General features: G+C 45.2%; 1 protein-coding gene across 2 annotated transcripts in view; it reads left to right on the top strand.

The window, feature by feature from the left end:
- NCAM2 (neural cell adhesion molecule 2) overlaps positions 1-20958 on the top strand; it is a 579053-nt gene that overhangs the window by 407455 nt on the left and 150640 nt on the right. For both annotated transcript variants that reach the window (XM_075335064.1, XM_075335065.1), the window contains exons 11-13: positions 2258-2354; positions 13201-13374; positions 19445-19564. In XM_075335064.1, coding sequence (XP_075191179.1) covers positions 2258-2354; positions 13201-13374; positions 19445-19564 — 391 coding nt within the window. The remainder of the gene's footprint in view (positions 1-2257; positions 2355-13200; positions 13375-19444; positions 19565-20958) is intronic.

Below are 20958 nucleotides of genomic sequence, written 5' to 3'. Positions count from 1 at the left end.
GTTTGGCATTGTGCCCAAATAGTTCAAATGGTTTCATCTGACTAGAGCACCTTCTTCCACATGTTTCGTGTGTCTCCTAGGTGGCTTGTGGCAAACTTTAAACAACACTTTTTATGGATATCTTTGAGAAATAGCTTTCTTCTTGCCACTCTTCCATAAAGGCAGATTTGTGCAGTGTACGACTGATTGTTGTCCTATGGACAGACTCTCCCACCTCAGCTGTAGATCTCTGCAATTCATCCAGAGTGATCATGGGCCTCTTGGCTGCATCTCTGGTCAGTCTTCTCCTTGTTTGAGATGACATTTTTGAGGGACAGCATGACAGGGTCATGGATAGATTTGCAGTGGTATAATGCAACTTCCATTTTAATATGATCGCTTGCACAGTGCTTCTTGGAACTTTACAGTTGTGGAAATCTTTTTGTAACCAAATTCGGCTTTACACTTCTCCACAACAGTATCACAGACCTGCCTGTTGTGTTCCTTGGTCTTTATGATGCTCTCTGTGCTTTAAACAGAGCACTGAGACTATCACAGAGCAGGTGCATTTATACGGAGACTTGATTACACACAGGTGGCTTATATTTATCATCATCAGTCATTTAGGACAACATTGGATCATTCAGAGATCCCTCAATGAACTTCTGGAGTGAGTTTGCTGCACTGGAAGTAAAGGGGCCGAATAATATTGCACCCCCCAATTTTCAGTTTATTCTTTTTTACAAAATGTTTAAAATAAGCAATATATATTGTTCAACTTCACAATTGTGTCCCACTTGTTGTTGATTCTTCACCAGAACATTAACATTTTTATCTTTATGTTTGAAGCCTGAAATGTGGGTAAAGGTTGCAAAAATTCAAGGGAGCGAAATACATTTGAAAGGCACTGTATATACTGTATATATATATATATATATATATATATATATATCTCAAATAGAAGCGTTTTCTGAAACAAACCGTGCTCTACCTTACAACTGGATAAACATGTCAGCTTAAGTCCTCCTCATGGAAAAAAGTGATGGGTGCACGGGGCATAGGAAAACAAAATCCAGACCAATGTCCAAGGATTAGAAAGCCACGGCATACACCATCCAATATTCCAAGTTGCTTTATTTCATGATGAAGTGCAGATAAAAATAGTGGGGAGAGAGCATGGTGCAGGCCCCCTAAAGATGGCCGACGGCCATTTTGCACCTCTTAGAGGTGCGAAACGGCCATTGGCCATCTTTATGGGGCCTGCACCCAGCTCTCTCCCCGCTATTTTTATCTGCACTTCATCATGAAATAAAGCACCTTGGAATATTGGATGGTGTATGCCGTGGCTTTCTACTCCTTGGATATATACTGTATATAAACTGTCACTGTTGGAAAAGGTCAGCCTTTGACTGAAACGCTCTGTGGTATGGGCCATTAAAGAAGTTTTTACCTGAAAGAAAAGTGGAGTGCTGCCTTCTGATTTTTTGGAAATATTGAAAGGATGGTAGGATATTGTGAAGGATTTTTGCACCCGATTAAGTTTCAAGTGCTGCTCTGAAAATAGTTATATATATATATATATATATATATATATATATATATATATATATATATATAAAATGTATGTTTCCAAGTTAAAAAAAACAACACAGCAGAATAGGGAAGTAGTAAAAAAAAAGTAAACTAAAAAAAATCTAATGCTGCATAATAAATAAAAATCAAAAATTAGCAAGGCTTGCATCCAAAACCTAAATATGTTGGATAAAGGATCATCATAATCTGATACTTCCAAGAGTGTAAGAATGATCAAGAAATGCAGGGGAAAAAACTCCACAGTTTACACTGCAGTTTCATCCTTTTCTAAGGATGTCATCAAATTTAAACAACTTATAAACCCAATACAAGGTTTGCTTTACCCCCAAATATATACCTATTGTATTGATGTTCTTACTCGAGGCCTATGGTTCATCTTTTTCTCCAGCATCATACAATGATTTGATTGCCATGTAATTTCATGTCAGGTGAGCATGGTGGCCAACAAATGTTCTCATGAAGGGAATGTCTTAGAGCCAGACATTGATTGACTGTCATGATCTCATTGCATGGCATTACGCAGATGTCAGAGGATTGCTTACAGCTGGTGAACAATGACATGAATGTGGTGGAGCATAAATGGTACAGAGTTAACAAGAATAATGTTGCAATGTACTTAGGTTTCTCAAGTCCTGAGCATAACTTTTATGTATAAAAAGGTTTTATTTCTTTTTTTTTTTTTTAGATTACTCCAATATCAGACAATGACTTTGGCCGATACAACTGCACAGCGATCAATTCAATAGGATCAAGGATTCAGGAGTATGTGCTGACATTGGCTGGTATGTGCAGTGTGATTCCTGTATAACAGATTTTTACTAATGCTTATTTGGGTTCTTTTGCCTCCGAGATGAATAATTTTGCTAGTCACTCAGAAAAGGCTTAAGGACTTATATTTGTCTTGTATTCCCTTTGAGATGTTGGTATTTCGTTTTTATACATGATTACAAATGTTGCATTTTGACAGTCTGGGATATGAGTTAAATTGAGTGGATGATTTCCCTAAAGTATAACTTGTGTGGTATTTATAGTGTAAAGCCGAAAATCACCAAGCGGAAAACCTCATGACTGGGCATGATGTACCGCTGACCAGACATCTGATGCTTACATCCAACCATGAGATATTGTTGTCTCACCAGCAGGTCTTAGTCAAGCACAGCATACAGATCATCTATGAAGATTGGTCTTATGATTATTTAATAGCACCATTCTGGATGTATAACATACTTTAAGAGATATAAAATTTCCAGAATGCCTTAACATGATCACTGGGAGTAGCATGTAGTTTCATAGTAAGAATATGATTAGCTGCTTCGGTTTGGGTCCATAATACAGTACAAATCTTGTTCCTGCTTAATGTACAATAATGCAAATAGACAATATGTCCAGAGTGATTGAGTGTGTAGCATAAAGGTGTTATAATTGAGCTCTTCCATTCACACGTTGACAAACAAACCAGTAGAAATGTTAACTACAGGTCCCCATACAGACTATAAGTGCCCTAAACCTGACCTTGTTTTGTCCCTTTCTGACCACGGAGCTGGAACCGTAAAGTTATGGAATGGCACCACCATTCAACGTCGGCTGACCCTGAGTGTCCATAACTGTGCCCTAAACTATAAACCAAGTGTAACACAGAACACCAACGAGCATAAAATAAGTGCACACAGGCAGTGGATGAAACACAGGGCTAAATAAGTGTTCACACAGTCATACAGATGGAAGAAGCTGAAACAAACCCAAAAAATACTTACGGGTTAAATCCTGCTCCAAATCCCAATTAAAACGGAATTGGAGAATGCTGGGAAGGTGAGCACACAAACAAACTGCAGGGAAATACAAAAAAGACAATTAAGCAAGATTATCTAGAACTGAGGAGCTGGCACTCCAAACATCCATCAACCTTGGAATGTAGCCATCTTGAAGAATGTGCATGGTGAGAATTAATAGCCTCCCCAAGATGTGATAGTGCAAACAAAACAAGGAAGTGAACTCACCTGAGTGGAAAGAAAACAAAAAGGTATGACAAAGAAAAGAAAACTAACAGTTGGACTGATCCAAACAGGCTGTGGTCCAATGGAGAGTGAAACTGACCACAGAACCAGAGGTCACTGGATCGAGCCCATGAGTCGAGCCATGACAAAAGGTTATTGTCTCAAAAAGGTGCAATTAAAAGACACAAAACTGTTTCATAAATTCTCACCAGCTGATGAGTTTCAGATGTGGTCAGTGACCTTAATGATATCTTACATGTAGTCGCGTGGTAATTAGAAAACCATAGTTTAGAAACCATTTTAGTAACTTAATTATCAAACTTTTAAATCACAATATCAGAAACATTAACATAAGCCCAGGAATGTGCTCCACAACATCCTCTTTGGGAGAGACCAACCCCATTTCTCTTTTTGAGTTCAGATCACAAATTTGCTTAATACTTGGAGCAATGGGTCCACAACTGTGGGCATGACAATGGGCACACCTTGTGCTGCCAATTTATTTATCAGTATAGGACCATATTCTGTCAGAGAAGTGATATGATGGAACCTGGAGTTACATGTATGAGAAAAAAAAAATCTTAAAGGATCCTGTCAGGTGAAATATGCACCCAGAACCACAAGTAGTTCTGGGTGCATATTTCTAATTCCTGCCTAGCAGTCCCAGCCTAAAGTAGCATAGATAAAGGGATCTTTAGAAAAAGTATTTATAAAAATCCCATATGATATGCAAATGAGACCAGGGACTAGTCACAAGGGTTTTAGTTCCCTTGGCTAGTCGGCCCCCTTAGCATGTTAGCTTGCCTCTGTGAGCGTACTTACATGCTAATGAATGCGCAGCATCAGAGAATGTAGTGCACATGACCGAAAGTCCGGGAGCATGCGCACTGAGCCGAAATCCAGGAGTTGAACGCAATGGTAGCAGAGAGGCAAGTGCGACCATCCTCTGATGCTGTACATTCATTAGCATATTACCACGCCCCTGTGGGTGTACTAACATTGCAAAGGGGGCCGACTAGAAATGGGAACTAACGCCCTTATGACTAGTCATTGGCCTCATTAGCATATCATATGGGATCTTTAGAAATACTTTTTCTAAAGATCTTTCTCTATGCTAGTGTATTCATAGACGATTAGGCAGGGATTAGCAATATGCACCCAGAACTGCTTGTGGGTCTGGGTGCATATTGCACCTAACAGGTTCCCTTAAAAAACGGATTTCTGTGTACTCACCGTAAAATCGTTTTCTCTTAGCCATCTGTGGGGACACAGGACCATGGGTGTTATGCCGCTTATCCATAGGAGGACACTAAGTAGATGCAAAGATGTTAGCTCCTCACCTGCAGTATACACCCCCTGGCCCAGCCAGGCTACTTCAGTTTTAGTACACAAGCAGTAAGAGAACAAGTAACAAAAAATGTGAGTGAATACTCCTAACAAAATAGTACTGAGACAGAAAGAAGCTAAGGCCCAACAGGGCAACAGGAATGGTGCTGTGTCCCCCAATGATGGCTAAGAGAAAACGATTTTACGGTGAGTACACAAAAATCCGTTTTTCTCTGACGCCTCATTGGGGGACACAGGACCATGGGACGTCCTAAAGCAGTCCCTGGGTGGGTAAACAATAAACAATGCAACCCAAGGACTAGGAACCAGTCCTAGATAGCCAGGAGCACCTACTGAAATAGGTGCTCCACTGCCGTTTGCAGAATTTTCCTACCTAGGTTCGCCTCAGCAGAAGCCTGGGTATGGACTCGGTAATGCTTTGAAACAGTATGTAGGCAAGACCAGGTCACAGCCTTATACCCCTGTTCCACTGGAGCCTGATGCCTAATGGCCCAAGAGGCGCCAACTGCTCGTGTGGAATGAGTCCACAGCCCACTAGGAATGGGCTTGAGTTGCAAGCAGTAGACCTCCTGGATTGCAGAGCGAATCCAGCAAGCCAGTGTTGCCTATGAAGCTGCCTGTCCTTTCTTAGGCCTTTCAGGAATGACGAACAAGGAGTCCATGTTCCTAAAGGGGCTGTCCTGGATACGTAATATCTGAGAGCCCTCACAAGGTATAGCGAATGTAGAGACCTATCCACCCTTTAGACTGGGTGTGGACAAAAGGAAGGTAGAACTATGTCCTCATTCAAATGAAACGGGGAAGTAACCTTCGGAAGAAAATCCGGAAGGGGCGTAGAACCACCTTCTCCTGATGAAAGATCAGAAAGGGTTTGCGGCAAGAGAGTGCTGCCAGTTCTGAAATTTGTCTGATGGACGTAATCTCCACTAAGAAGGTTACCTTCTAGGAGAGAAGAGCAAGAGAAGATTCCTTAAGAGGTTCAAAAGGGGACCTCTGGAGACTGTCCAAAACAAGATTGAGGTCCCATGGGTCCAGTGACCGTTTGTACTACGGGAACTAGATGGGAAACGTCCTGGAGGAAGGTCTTGACTTGCGGATTGCAAGCTAGACGACATTGATAGAATATTGAGAGAGATGAAACCTGCCCCTTAAGGGAGCTGAGGGCCAACCCCTTTTGCAACCTGACTGCAAAAAATCAAGAATTTTGGGTATTGCCAGAGGTATAGGTTGGACATTAGATTCCCTGCACTGGAAAAGGAAAGTTTTCCACGTACGGTGGTAAATACGGGATAAAGGCCGGCTTTCAGGCACTGATCATGGTGGAGATGACCGCGGGAGAGAATCTCGCTCTTGTTAAAGTCCATGTCTCAATGGCCAGGCCGTCAGCTTCAGGGCTCTGGAGTTCTGATGGGAAATGGGCCCTTGGGTCAGCAGGTCTCGGATGCTTAAGAGGCGCCATAAGCAATTGTACTAATTTGGCGTCACAGGCACGCCTGGGCCAGTCCAGTGCTGTTAGTATCACTGGGACTCCTTCTGCGTTGAGCTATCTGTTTTCTCGCGGCAGCAGGGGCAGAGGCGAAAAGCATGTAAGGTAGATGGAAGCGACATCAGGAGGAGGCTAGAGCATCCACGCCGATGGACTGTGGATCGCGTGACCTGGCTAAGAACGCGGGTACCTGCGTTCAACCTTGAGGCCATTAGATCCACGTCTGGTGTACCCCAGCGAGTGCAGATGTGTGGGAACACTTCTGGGTGGAGCAGATGGGGGAACGAGCTGAGCGCGAGAAAGATCGCGCTGATTTTCAGGATGATTTCTGGGAAGGAAAGACTCCTGGGGCATCCAACATCCCCAAGCAGTGTGGAGCCAGTACACTGCTCCCCAGCCTAAGAGGCTGGCGTCCGTGGTCAAGAGTAGCCAGTCAGCTTTGGAGAGGAAATCTCCCTCTCGATATGGAAGAGGGCTGAAGCCACCAAAAAAGAACATACCTGACTGAAGGCGTCAGGTGAAAAGTTCATCCAGGGAAAAGGAGCTCTTGTCCCAGGCAGCTAGAAGCGCAAGCTGCAGTGGGCGGTGGTGTGGCTAAGCGAGCAGCACTGCCTCTATAGCCACCGCTATTCTACCTAGCACTCTCATACTGAATCGTATGGAGCGAGAGGAGTATGTAGAAGGCAGTGTACCGCTTGTTGTAGAGCGGTCGCCTTGTCTTGAGGGAGAAATATCAAGCCCTGAAGGGTGTCCAGGGACATGCCCAGGGAGGTGATGGATTTTGATGGGACCGGGAGATGATTTGACTGGAGTCAGAAGCCACCCTAAGCGGGATAGGGTGCCACAGAAATCTGCACGCTGGTTGAGCCCTTGATGAGGAGGTCATCCAAGCAAGGCAGAACAGCCATTCTCTCCTGGCGCGAAGAGCACTCATGGCGGCCGCCAGGACCTTGGTGAACACCCTTGGTGCTGTGGCAGGGCCGAGGGTAGGGCTACAAATGAAAATAAAAAAAAGAAGTCCTGAACCGCAAAGCGGAGGACCGTTTGATGAGCTGGGGCGATGGGTAAGTGCAGGTACGTGTCCCTGATAGCTATGGAGGCAAGGAATTCTCCTTTGACCATAGAGGTAATAATGGACCATAGGAACTCCATTCTGAATCTCCTTACGTGCACATGTTTGCTCAGGTGTTACAGGTCCAGAATGGGTCGAACTGACCCGTCCTTTTTTGGGGACCACAAGAGGTTGGAATAGAAGGCCTTGAACCTCTCGCCGTCTGGAACAGGTACTATCACCCCCGCCGTTTGGAGGGAGTGGATTGCTGAGGAGAAGGCCTCGCAGTGTTTTGGAGTCTTTGGGGGGTTTGAGAGAAAAGACCGACCCGGGGATCGGGTCCAGAATTCAGTGTGGTAACCGGAAGACACAGGGTCTTGCACCCATTTATGGTCTGAGGCAGCAGCCCAGATGGAGGAGGACGAGACTCCTTGGACTTTGTCTAGACTGCCAGGACGAGTTGGACTTGGGGAGGGCTGAGAATGTCGGGCCCTGCATGTCTAGTAAAAAATGTCCTGGGCTAGAGTTGAGGGAGGGAGGTACTCTTTTCCTCCCACGGCGTCAGAAAAAAGAGCCTGTCCAGACGATCACCAAACCATTGGTCTGGAAAGGAGTACTGTGAGAGGCTTCTTCTTAAGGCCCGAGTCCGCTCTCCATTAACGGAACCAGAGGGCCTTATGGATGGCTATGGTATTTGAGGCGGCAAAAACTGCACAGGTAGCAGCGTCGAGGCAGGCCTGCATGAGGTACTCTGCCACCGCAGCAATGTGAACTGTTACTTCTGTGAGGGTTTGAGGAAAATTGGTATTCCTGGTGCCTGTGCGACCCACACGGAAGGAGAGAGGGACCCGCTGCCTCAAGGCGGAGCGATCGAGCTGCTTTACTTGTCTGTCTGTCAGGTCCTTGAAGGAGGATCCATCAAGTAAAGGATAGGAGGGTCTTTCAGGCAGGCGGGAGGCCGGGAGAGGGGGGGGTCCACTGAGGGCGGATCGGGCCAGGCCTTAGAGACAGCTAAGCCAAAGGAGTACCGGGACTCCATGAGTTTACGGATACCGAAGCGCCGGCAAAAACTTTTTTTTTTTTGAGGTTTCTTCACCCTTTTAAAGGAGACACCATGGTCAGTAGTAATGGATGGGAGAGCTTCCTCATGCAGAGTTTGGTTGATTGCTGCAATAAGGGAGTCCATTGCAGCTTGATCGCTCGGGGAGGTTGAAACCAAGGAATCATCCTGGTACAAACATCATTCCCCTTCCTCCGGCTCCTCAGAGACTGAGGAACATGTGGGAGAACCCCATCTGTGTACCCCTGAGGGAGAACCATGGGGGTCATGCCCTTTTTCTGATCTGCAACCGGTGAAGCAGAGGGCTGATTCTTATCAGAAGGAACCTCTATAGAGGTGTCAACAGGCTGCGGTCTGTCCAGGGGCCCCGAAGGGTGTGAGGACGATGTTGCATAGCCAGCACCATGTTCTGGGAACTGTGCCCATTCCGGGGGACTGGGAGCCGTAGGCTCTGGGCTGGCAGTGGTTGCTGCGGTGCTGGTGGGGTGGAAAGCTACAGGGGCACCGGACTCACAGAAGGAAAAGGTGCTATCAACCCCTAGTAGCTCAGCGTGGCAGGTAGTGCAGGCTGAATAATAGCTGTACTTAGAAGTCTTATAGCTGTTGCTGTAGTTGTGCAGGGCATAAAACATGTGACTGCAGCCCCTGGCTGATGAGCCACAAACTCTGATTGTAATGAGGGAGCAATGTTTTGCAGAGCTAATGTGAGAAAACAAGTGAGGATATAACTCACCCAGAACTCTGATGACCCCTCTCCCCTCCTCCTCCTGTGTCCCAGTTCCTGTGGGAAGGAGGAAGCCAGCTCTGAGAGACACCCACAGGCTCTGATCACAATGAGAGGGAGCGGTGCTCTGCAGAGCTTCTGTGTGAGGAGAGCTACACGCGCTTTCGTGAGGGAGCATGGCTTATCGTGTGTCGGAGGGGGCGGGGCTTAGCTCCGACAGCAATGTCGACATGAGGAAATATAATAAAATGGTGGGAAGGGACTCCCCCCTCCAGCCCTGCACAACAATGGTGGACAGAAAAAAACTCTATAAGTGTACCACAGCTGTGGGTGCACTGAGTCCTGGGAGGTCTCCCCCTCCCCCCACCACCGGTGGATGCTATGCAGGAGTCTGCAATCAGCCCATGTGAATCCAGTCAGGGAGGAGTCCTCAGCTCCAATTCCTGTCAGGAAGGATTCCTCAGCTAAAATTCCTGTCAGGGAGGATTCCTCACCTAAAATTCCTGTCAGGGAGGATTCATCAGCTAAAATTCCTGTCATGGAAGATTCCTCAGCTAAAATTCCTGTCAGGGAGGATTCCTCAGCTAAAATTCCTGTCAGGGAGGATTCCTCAGCTAAAATTCCTGTCAGGGAGGATTCCTCAGCTAAAAATCCTGTCAGGGAGGGTTCCTCAGCTAAAAATCCTGTCAGGGAGGATTCCTCAGCTAAAATTCCTGTCAGGGAGGATTCCTCAGCTAAAATTCCTGTCAGGGAGGATTCCACAGCTAAAATTCCTGTCAGGGACGATTCCTCAGCTCCAATTCCTGTCAGGGAGGATCTCACCTCAGCTCCAGTGTGGAGATTCTGATGCCTGCTGTGCCTGGTCACACTTGGTGCAGAGCGTGTGTCAACTCAGAGCCTGCCAGAGGGACTGAGGACGTTTTTCATCAGCTCTGGGCTCTGGAAAATCGGTGCCTGTGAGACCCGTCGTCCAGTGAGTAACAGCCCAGGATCCAGTGTCGCAAGAGGGGGTACGGGGAGGCAACACTCTGCGTTCCTGCCTGTTGATGGTTTTGGGAAATCGGTCCCCTAAGGAACCGTCGCCCTCTAAAAACAAAAAATTCTTGCTGCAGTAGTCTGCAGAGATGTGCCTCCTATAGACACTAAGCTAAAACTGAAGTAGCCTGGCTGGGCCAGGGGGTGTATACTGCAGGGGAGGAGCTAACATCTTTGCATCTACTTAGTGTCCTCCTATGATTAAGCAGCATAACACCCATGGTCCTGTGTCCCCCAATGAGGCGTCAGGGAAAGATATATTTACATTAGCCATATTTGGGATATTTATTAAGAACTCCAATTTGTCAAGATAATGTATAAATTCACTACATTTTTGGACATGCTAGAAAAAACCCTTGACAGGCTGCAGTGCCTTTGAAAATCACTGAGTGTCCACATATTGTCACATACAGGATAAACGTCTCAAAACAGAGTGTCACAAAATTATTGTTATTTTTGTTTGTTTTTTTTAAACTGGTCATTTCATGATATATCGAGCCAAGAGAAAAAGTTAAGAAGGAAAACTTTGTATGTTTTTTCATAGCCAACGATATACTGTACACCAGTGTTTCCCAAACTCCAGTCCTCATGGCCCCCAACAAGTCATGTTTTCAGGATTTCCTTACTATTGAATAGGTGATGGAATCATTATCAAGGCATCACCTGTGCTATATTAAGGAAATCCTTAAAACATGACCTGTTGGGGTCGTGAGGACTGGAGTTTGGGAACCATTTCTGTATATTATGGACTTATTGAATTCTGCATATGCCAGGAGCTGTAATACATTCATGTATATGAGTTCTTGATTTTTAAAATCAGGTATAATATGCATGACTCAATGAAAATTCTTATTTTATTTGTACCCAGAAAGTTTTTATTTGTACCCCAAAAGCAAGGCTAAAGTAATAATAGTTGCAGCAAACACTGCACTCACTGCACTGTTCACTGTTCCTATTATGCTCACTGTTGTGAGCATAATAGGAAAAAAATGTGGTAAAAATAATATAAAATAAATTTGTATATGTAAAAATCTAAAATAAACATATCTCATGTGACAAATAGTTTAACATCTAAAATCAAAACTAACTCATGTAATTGGAGAAAACTGATGTTTCACCAGCCACACTCATGGTAGAGCTTTGCCGTAACCTTTTGCTGGAAGAACACAGAATAAAATCTGATTTTTATTACATTTTTTTTTCTTTCCTTTGGATTTTGGCACCAAAGACTGCAATCATTTCTGAGAGTGGTCTTAAGGGAGCATTGAAACGGCTCATGATGGTTTTCTGTACATAGTGAAACGGGTCATTTTATTGCTATGATCTTTAAAGAGTACACTCTACCTATCATTATAAAAAAGGTTGCACTGCCTGAAATGTTCTAAAGAAGCATATTTAAGTACTTTTTACCTCTTTGTTAGGTTTTGTAAATGTACATTTTCTCTCTTCTTGCTTTTTGTGTTGGTGGCTGCTGTGTTTGAGCTGTTCCGATGCTCCCAATCCCCTACTGGAGCATACACCTTAGAAATAGACTCTGTAGAGGAGACCATGCACTTGTACTCTGCCCTCATGATGGTTATTGACCACTCTTTACTGTTTTATTCTAGACAGATTCTTTGTTGAGTAAAACAATTTCTGAATACAAGTGCAATATCATTTCTGTAATGTCAACTAAAGGCCGCTTTACACGCTGCGATATCGTTACCGATATCGCTAGCGTGGGTACCCGTCCCCATTGGTTGTGCAACACGGGCAAATCGCTGCCCGTGGCGCACAACATCGTTAGTCCCCATCACACTACTTACCTGTCTAGCGACATCGCTGTGACCAGCGACCCACCTCCTTTCTAAGGGGGCGGTTCATTCGGCATCTCAGCGACATCACTAAGCGGGCGCCCAATAGAAGTGGAGGGGCGGAGATGAGCGGGACGTAACATCCAGCCTACCTCCTTCCTTCCTCATTGCCAGCGGCCGCAGGTAAGGAGAGGTTCCTCGTTCCTGCGGTTTCACACATAGCGATGTGTGCTGCCGCAGAAACGACGAACTACATCGTACACGCAGCAGCAACGATAATTGCGAATAGGGGGGATGTCACCGATTAGTGATTTTGCACGTTTTTGCGACGATGCAAAATCGCTCATAGGTGTCACGCGCAACGACATCGCTAAAGCGGCCGGATGTGCGTCACAAATTCCGTGACCCCAACGAGATCGCTCGAGCTTGTAAAGCGGCCTTAAAACTTAGTCAACATGGTTTGGAAATTACATGCTTCGGAGATGATAAATGTCATGTGTTGTTTATACATGACTACCAATGGCAATACACTGAGATGTGCAAATTAATTTGAAATAAACTAAATTTGTTATTAATTTCCTTGAAAATTCCTATTTGCCAAAATCATTTCCAAAATGGCAGCTGAAATTCAAAAGGTCAGGAAGAGGCTAAACCATTCTTATCCTCATGTTTCCTTGGTTCTCCCCATGGGTATAACCCATGTCATTGATGTCAATTAAAGAGGACCAGCCACCAGGATTTTCCTATGTAAACTAAACCCAGTGCTATACTGGCGCTTTCAGGCTGATGCTAAACATACCTTTAGTTGTGAGATTGGATGTATACCGTAGTTTCTGAAATATAGGCAAATAAAGTCTGTGAAATTCACTGTTACTTGTTTGATAGGTGCAGAATATCTAATAGTTGGGCCGGGCTTTGCTAGTTATTCCCGCTCCTGTATGCTGCCTGTCCTCCCTCCCTCCTTCCTCTTCCTGTAATAACAGAGACAGGGGAGGAAGGACAGGAAGGCAGACAGGAGTGGGAATAGAAAGCAAAACCCGACATATCTTTCTTTTATGAAGTATGAAGTTTTATTTTTTCATGTTTCATGCTTGAAGACTTTATATTTATTAACTTAGATTTTTTTTTTGTCCCATAGATGTGCCTTCCAGTCCACATGGTTTGCGAGTTATAGAGCTTTCACAGACATACGCCAAAATCTTTTTCAATAAACCGGACTCCCATGGTGGTGTCCCTATACATCACTACCAAATGGATTTTAAAGAAGTGTCTTCAGATATATGGAAAGTTGTCCATTCACATGGAACACAAAGTGAGTAATTATACTAACTAATTTTTAGAAGGTCATAGATTGTAGACCCAATGCTCTTCTGCCCTTAAGGTACCGTCACACTAAGTGATGCTCCAGCGATCCCACCAGCAACCTGACCTGGCAGGGATCGCTGGAGCGTCGCTACACGGGTTGCTGGTGAGCTGTCACACAGGCAGATCTCACCAGCAACCAGTGACCAGCCCCCGGCCAGCAGCGACGCGTGGAAGCGATGCTGCGCTTGGTAACTAAGGTAAATATCGGGTAACCAACCCGATATTTACCTTGGTTAACAGCGCACACCGCTTAGCGCTGACTCACTGCACTCCTAGCCAGAGTACACATCGGGTTAATTACCCCATGTGTAGTCTGGCTACGTGTGCAGGGAGCAGGCAACCGGCACTGACAGCGTGAGAGCAGCGGACGCTGGTAACGAAGGTAAATATCGGGTAACCAAGGAAAGGGCTTCTTGGTTACCCGATATTTACATTGGTTACCAGCGTCCGCAGAAGCCGGCTCCTGCTGCCTGCACATTTAGTTGTTGCTCTGTCGCTGTCACACAGCGATGTGTGCTTCACAGCGGGAGAGCAACAACTAAAAAATGGTCCAGGACATTCAGCAACAACCGGTGACCTCACAGCAGGGGCCAGGTTGTTGCTGGATGTCACACACAGCAACATCACTAGCAAGTCGTGCCTCAGCAGCGATGTTGCTAGCGATGTTGCTTAGTGAGACGTGGCCTTTACATCAGGTCACATAGTCAGATGACTGATCCACTGTAATTACATTAAGTCATAATGGACTTAAGCCCATCATACATATTAGATGGCTTTCAGTCGAATCATGGTTGGGCCAATCGTTTGTCCGACAACCACCTAGGCTGATTTTCCAGTACACAGACGCAATAATTTGACCAAGCTTTCTTGTGCTCGCTATGAGAGAGCCTTATCCCTGGGAGAACAAAAGGATTGGCAGTCCGAAATCTGGGGCCCACATATATATATATATATATGTCTATTTGTCAAATCCGTTAATTTCAGTTTGATTAGTCTATTGTACAGGTAGGGCTATAAGTATGGATTCACCCTTGGTGGGCCATAAGTATGGACACACCCTGATAAAAAAAGTAAAGTTGAATTCAAAATGGCGGCTTTGCAGATGGCCACCATGGGCGTCACCCGACCTCAAATGTTTTGCACCTCCCATGTACTAATATGCCACAAACGGTAGGGTGTATCCATACTTATGGCCCACCCAGGGTGTATTTATACTTATAGGCCACCCTGTATATGGGACCTTTAAAGCAGCTAAATTTGGAGATATAATTCGAGTAGGTCTCTTTGAAGATTGTCCATTGGTTTTTAGGGTATAACTTACACGATTATTGATAAAATAGATTTTATGGCTTAAATTTGGCTTACATTCAACATTCTGAGATGTCTTGTTCACGGAAACTTAGAATAAAACAAACACCGCCCACCCTCCTCCAAAAATGTTTTGCTATGGGCCAAAAATAAAACACTTCCGGAGGTGGGCGGCAGTGTTTGTTGCTTTTTTTTTTATTCTCCCTGAACAAGACATCTCAGAAAGCTGAATGTAAGCCAAATTTGAGCCAATCATACACTAACCACAACGCGTATAATGCAGGACAACACTCACGCATGAGCCCAGCGTGATTCTCACCACAGGAATTTTCATGTTACTTTCTGAGCCCGAACCCCGAGCCTCGATCCTAAGACTCAACTCTTTCCAGCAGGGTTCTTTCTTTGTTCTTTGGGAAATATTTATGATCACTGTGGGTTTTCGAACGTGAAAAGGGAAGTTAAGTGTTAAAGTTACAATTTCGTGCAGCTCCATGAATAGATCATGTGATTATATTTTACGCCTCCAGCTTCTCCACATTAAATTAAAATTCTCATCTCTCCACCTCTGCCATAAAACTGTGCAAAATATGTACTAAATCTATTACTCTATTTTGTCTTGTTTCCCATTTATCCATTTGATTTTATCACCATGAAAAACCCTTGTAATTTGTTATTGGGAGGAGGTCTTGAAATAAATGTAGAGCATATTTGATGACTATGTTTGTGTTGTTATTAGGACCTTTTTTGACAGTCAACAACTCTTACCTTGGATGGGATGCTAATGTGACGATACGCCACTAGGTGTCACTAGAAGCTATTAGAGACAGGGAAGTCAAACACGTCAGTGGCCAGAAGCCTGGAAGTCAGATAAGGTACACAGGGAGCTAGCGGAGGTGAGGTCAGGGTACATGCCGGAGGTCAGAAGCCAGGGGATAACATCAGAGTCATGGGCTTGGGCAGAAAAGGGTAACAAGGGTCGGTGGTAGTGAGGCAAGATCAGAACAACAAATCTCACGGGAGCCAGAGAACTCACTGCAGAGCAGAAACTATGACTTGCAGCATTCTGGGTAAAGTTGCTCTCTAATGAAGCTGAGCACTTACCCAGAATGCAGCACCTGAATGCAGGCCTCTTCCCACACCAGCACAGGACCCGACGGCTGAGAAGCAACCTGTGAGCATAATACAAAGCATTGGCTCTGCTGGAGATCAGAGCACCGCAGATCATGACAGCTTCAAAATTAAAAACTTTACCATTTGGGGGCCATCAATATATATATATATATATATATATATATATATATATATATATATATATATAATTGCCTTATTCTGTCTGTCTGTCTTGCTCCAAAATGACGTCATTACAGTGACAACCGTTGCATTGGCTGCTGGGCTCGTCCCGGCCCCGCCCCCCGCACGCATTGGCCGGTCGGCTCGGCCCGGATACGCCACCCACGCACTTTGCCCGCTCGGCCATGCCCCCCACACACTGTGCCTGCTCGGCTCCGCTCGGCCATGCCCCCCTCACACTGTGCCCACTCAGCCACACCCCCCGCACACTAAGCCCGCTCGGCCAAACCCCCCACACATTGTGCTCGCTCTGCCATGCCCCCCGCACACTCTGCCCGCTGGGCCACGCCCCACACACTTTGCCCTCTTGGCGACGCCCCACACATTGTGCCCGCTCGACCATGCTCCCCGCACACTGTGCCTGCTCGGCCACGCCCCCCACACACTTTGCGTACTTGGCCACGCCCCTGCACACTTTGCTCGCTCTGCCATGCCCCCCGCACACTCTGCCCGCTGGGCCACGCCCCCCAAACACTTTGCTTGCTCGGCCACGCCCCCCGCACACATTGGACACCTATACACCTCCCCCCAGGACTACTCTACATATTAAAAACAGAAGAGGACCTAGCGTCACCTATCACAGGTGCTCAGGAGGAAAAAATGCCACGAGAAACAGGAGATAACTCCGGCACACTGTTGTATTTCCCAATTGGAAGTCAAAATTAATAAAAGTAATGAAAAGTCTGGATCCTTTTCTATATCTTTTTATTGAAAGAAAAGTAGGGATTGCTGTACAATTGCAGAAAGTCCGCCTTTAAAACGTTTCGGCCTTAATCTCGGCCTTCATCTGGTCGGACAGACTGACTAGATATGCAAGAGTACCGATATGGACGGAAAGAACAGTGCTGGTATGGACAGTCACTTGTCTGGATATGTGAAATATCTTATCTAGTGATAGATGTAGATATTTCCAATCGTAGATCGGTAATAAAAACCCGTCTGAGTTGTATGTGGTTCTTTATGTAGGGAAAAGGCTGCCGTCTCTGCTATTGTGGGATATTCACATAGTGCCCGACTCAATGGTGAGCCAGGATGCCAATCTTAATATGTATGCATAGGACTATGCACTGTGGTATAGGTAGACTAAAACAAATAGTTTCAGATGGTCTGGGGCTCTCAATGTCAGGAGATAAGGGCTATGTGGAAAGCCTGAGAGGTATAGCGGTTGCTGGGGATACCAATGCGTATGTGTAGGCAAGCGATGGAGAAGGGGAACCGCGTGTGTGCCGTGCGTCTACCTATTAGACTTCTCCCCCCAGGACTACTCCACGTATTAGACATCTCCCTCCAGGACTACTCCACCTATTAGACACCTCTCCCCCAGGACTACTCCACCTATTAGACACCTCCCCCCAGGAATACTCCACCTATTAGACACCTCCCCCCAGGACTACTCCACCTATTAGACACCTCCTCCAGGACTACTCCACCTATTAGACACCTCCCCCCAGGACTACTCCTCCTATTATACTCCTCTCCCCCCAGGACTACTCCTCCTATTATCCTCCTCTCCCCCCAGGACTACTCCTCCTATTATACTCCTCTCCCCCCAGGACTACTCCTCCTATTATACTCCTCTCCCCCCAGGACTACTCCTCCTATTAGACTCCTCCCCCCACCAGGACTACTCCTCCTATTAGACTCCTCCCCCCAGAACTACTCCTACTATTAGACTCCTCTCCTCCCAGGACTACTCTTCCTATTAGACTCTTCTCCCCCCCAGGACTACTCCTCCTATTATCCTCCTCTCTCCCCAGGACTACTCCTCCTATTATACTCCTCTCGTCCAGGACTACTCCTCCTATTATCCTCCTCTCTCCCCAGAACTACTCCTCCTATTATCCTCCTCTCCCCCCAGGACTACTCCTCCTATTATCCTCCTCTCTCCCCAGGACTACTCCTCCTATTATCCTCCTCTCCCCCCAGGACTACTCCTCCTATTATACTCCTCTTCCCCCAGGATTACTCCTCCTATTATACTCCTCTCCCCCCAGGACTACTCCTCCTATTATACTCCTCTTCCCCCAGGACTACTCTTCCTATAATTCTCCTCTCCCCCCAGGTCTACTCCTTCTATTATACTCCTCACCTCCAGGACTACTCCTTCTATTATACTCCTCTCTCCCCAGGACTCCTCCTCCTATTATACTCCTCTCTCCCCAGGCCTACTCCTCTTATTATACTCCTTTCCCCCAAGACTACTTCTTCTATTATACTCCTCACCTCCAGGACTACTCCTTCTATTATACTCCTCTCCCCCCAGGACTCCTCCTCCTATTATACTCCTCTCTCCACAGGCCTACTCCTCCTATTATACTCCTTTCCCCCAGGACTACTTCTTCTATTATACTCCTCTCCCCCCAGGACTCCTCCTCCTATTATACTCCTCTCTCCACAGGCCTACTCCTCCTATTATACTCCTTTCCCCCAGGACTACTTCTTCTATTATACTCCTCTCCCCCCAGGACTTCTCCTCCTATTATACTCCTCTCTCCCCAGGACTTCTCCTCCTATTATACTCCTCTCTCCCCGGGACTTCTCCTCCTATTATACTCCTCTCCCCCCAGTAATACTCCTCCAACACACACACACTGCACAAAACATACCTCCCCCCAAAACACACACGCGCACCCCCCCCCACAGACACACACACACAAATTGTGCAACACACACAGCACCACACACACACAATGCTGCAGACACACAGCGCTCCACAAACAACGCAAGACACACAACGCAACAGACAAACAACACCGCTCTCACACACTCCCACACCCAGACAACACCCAGAACATTTACAGCGCCCTACACAAACACTTGGCAACTACACACAACAACATCTATATATATAACAAAACTCATACATTAACTACACAATAAATTCTAGAATACCCGATGCGTTAGAATCGGGCCACCTTCTAGTTCATTATAAGACTCTAGAACATCAATTTATAAATTTGTCTATAGAATGAATTGTTTTTCTTCAACTATGAACAGGAATATCAAGTATGGTAGATGGGCTGTAGAGTACATGGCATGCTTTGATCCAAGGAGAGGTGCACCAACAAATCCGTTCTTGACCAAGTTGTTTAAAAATACAAAGCCTCGGATGCTAGTAAAATCTAGTAAGACTCTGCATCATTGTTATATTCCAGGGCAAATATGCTTTTAGATATTTCCGTAGACAAGCATCATGGTTGTATCACGGATTTCCTATGAGAAGATCAGTTCTTTCTAAGATGTGAAAAAGTAGGACATGGAGATGTGACACTATTTAAATGGTATATTTACAAGCTGCTATGTGAATTACTGTTATGTATTTTAATGTTATTACTTTAATGGTATTTTTTTTCCTGCAGCTATTGTTGTTCTGGCCAATTTAGAAGCTAATACGACTTACGAAGTCAAGGTTGCTGCTGTTAATGGAAAAGGACAAGGAGAATACAGTAAAATAGAAATTTTTCAGACTCTTCCTGTTCGTAAGTATAAAACACCTGTTACATCTATTTGATCCTTTGTGTTTTATGCATTTGATTATTGCATTGTGTAATTCTATGTTCTATAGTGTGGAACATTATTGTTTAATAAAAACATTCCAGGAAAAGCTTCTACTTTTTGTTTTTTTCTGGATCTAGAGGCTGGTGCATGATATAAAGATGTAAAGGATACAATATAAGTTGTGCAACACTCCTTTAGGCCCTTCATTAGAAGCTGGACAGTGTAGACATTTTGCATCCCTGGGCCCACATTAAAACTATCATGTCACTCTCTGCCTTAGGTCATGGACAAGCTCTCCTTATTCCAAAAATATCTCAGATGGTAATACACCTTTAGCCTATTGAAAAGACTTAATCTGGTAATGTAACCCTCAGACCAGAAAAAAGTTGTGCATCTTGGCACTTTATGGACCAACATTAGTGATAACTTTTTCTTTCCTTTGGTCACCAAAAATGAGCAGGTAGCAAAAATATATTGTTTATAATAAATAGGGATGAGCGAACGAGAACTGTAAAGCTTAATGTTTGTGCTGAACACCATGTGTCTGGTGCTACACACCGAACACAGACTTTTGCCTCTATGTCCACATCCTGTTTGGGTTTGTGATCCGAATAAAGCTTGATGAAAGGTTGCAGAGCAGCCAATCAGCAAGTTTTTAGGCTGTGGGCACTTCCGGAGCCATTGCAGCGATGCCAAGTATTGGCATGGCTCTGATTTGCTGTTGCACCCCATGACTCGGCCGGTATAAAGGCCGTATCACAGGCCGCAGCGCCATTTTGCCTTCACTAGAATAGGGAGAGTATGCTGTTGGAGTGAGGGACAGTGATAGGGGCAGTTAGGGACAAAAATACATTGTAGTGATAGGATACTGTAGGAGTGAGGGATAGTTATAGGTGCATTTAATTGTAAATCAAATACAGCACTGCATCCCACAGCTTTGTATGTTAAAAACAGCAGTGTACATTGTTGTCAATACATTTGAATTGGATTCCAGTTTGGTGCTCCCTCTTTTTGTCAGTGGTAGTGAAATTGGCTTGCAGAATAGAAACCAGACAGCTGGGGAGGATTGGCAATCAGGATATTCTGACTGGGTCTATATAACTGAGTAGTGTTTTTTTGTTCCTTGCTGGTGCTCAATGTATCTCCTGTGTGCTAAAGACATTCTGAAGCCAGCCCTTTTCTCCCGTGTCTGTCAAAACTCCTCTCAGGTAAGTCGGTCTTTGTACCTTTGCTTATGGTTTCCACTTTCTTGTTATTTTGCCTGTGGGGAGTTCTTGGTGGAGGTGGATCATTCCCTGCTGGGAATGGCTGTGTACCTTGCTCCATGTACTGCTATGTATTGTGTTTTGTCATGCTTGGTACAAAATTCAGTCCC

Source organism: Anomaloglossus baeobatrachus, chromosome 2, assembly GCF_048569485.1.
Source record: "Anomaloglossus baeobatrachus isolate aAnoBae1 chromosome 2, aAnoBae1.hap1, whole genome shotgun sequence".
NCBI lineage: Eukaryota > Metazoa > Chordata > Amphibia > Anura > Aromobatidae > Anomaloglossus > Anomaloglossus baeobatrachus.
Note: the sequence above shows the minus strand (reverse complement) of the source record. Positions and strands in the feature narration are given on the sequence as shown.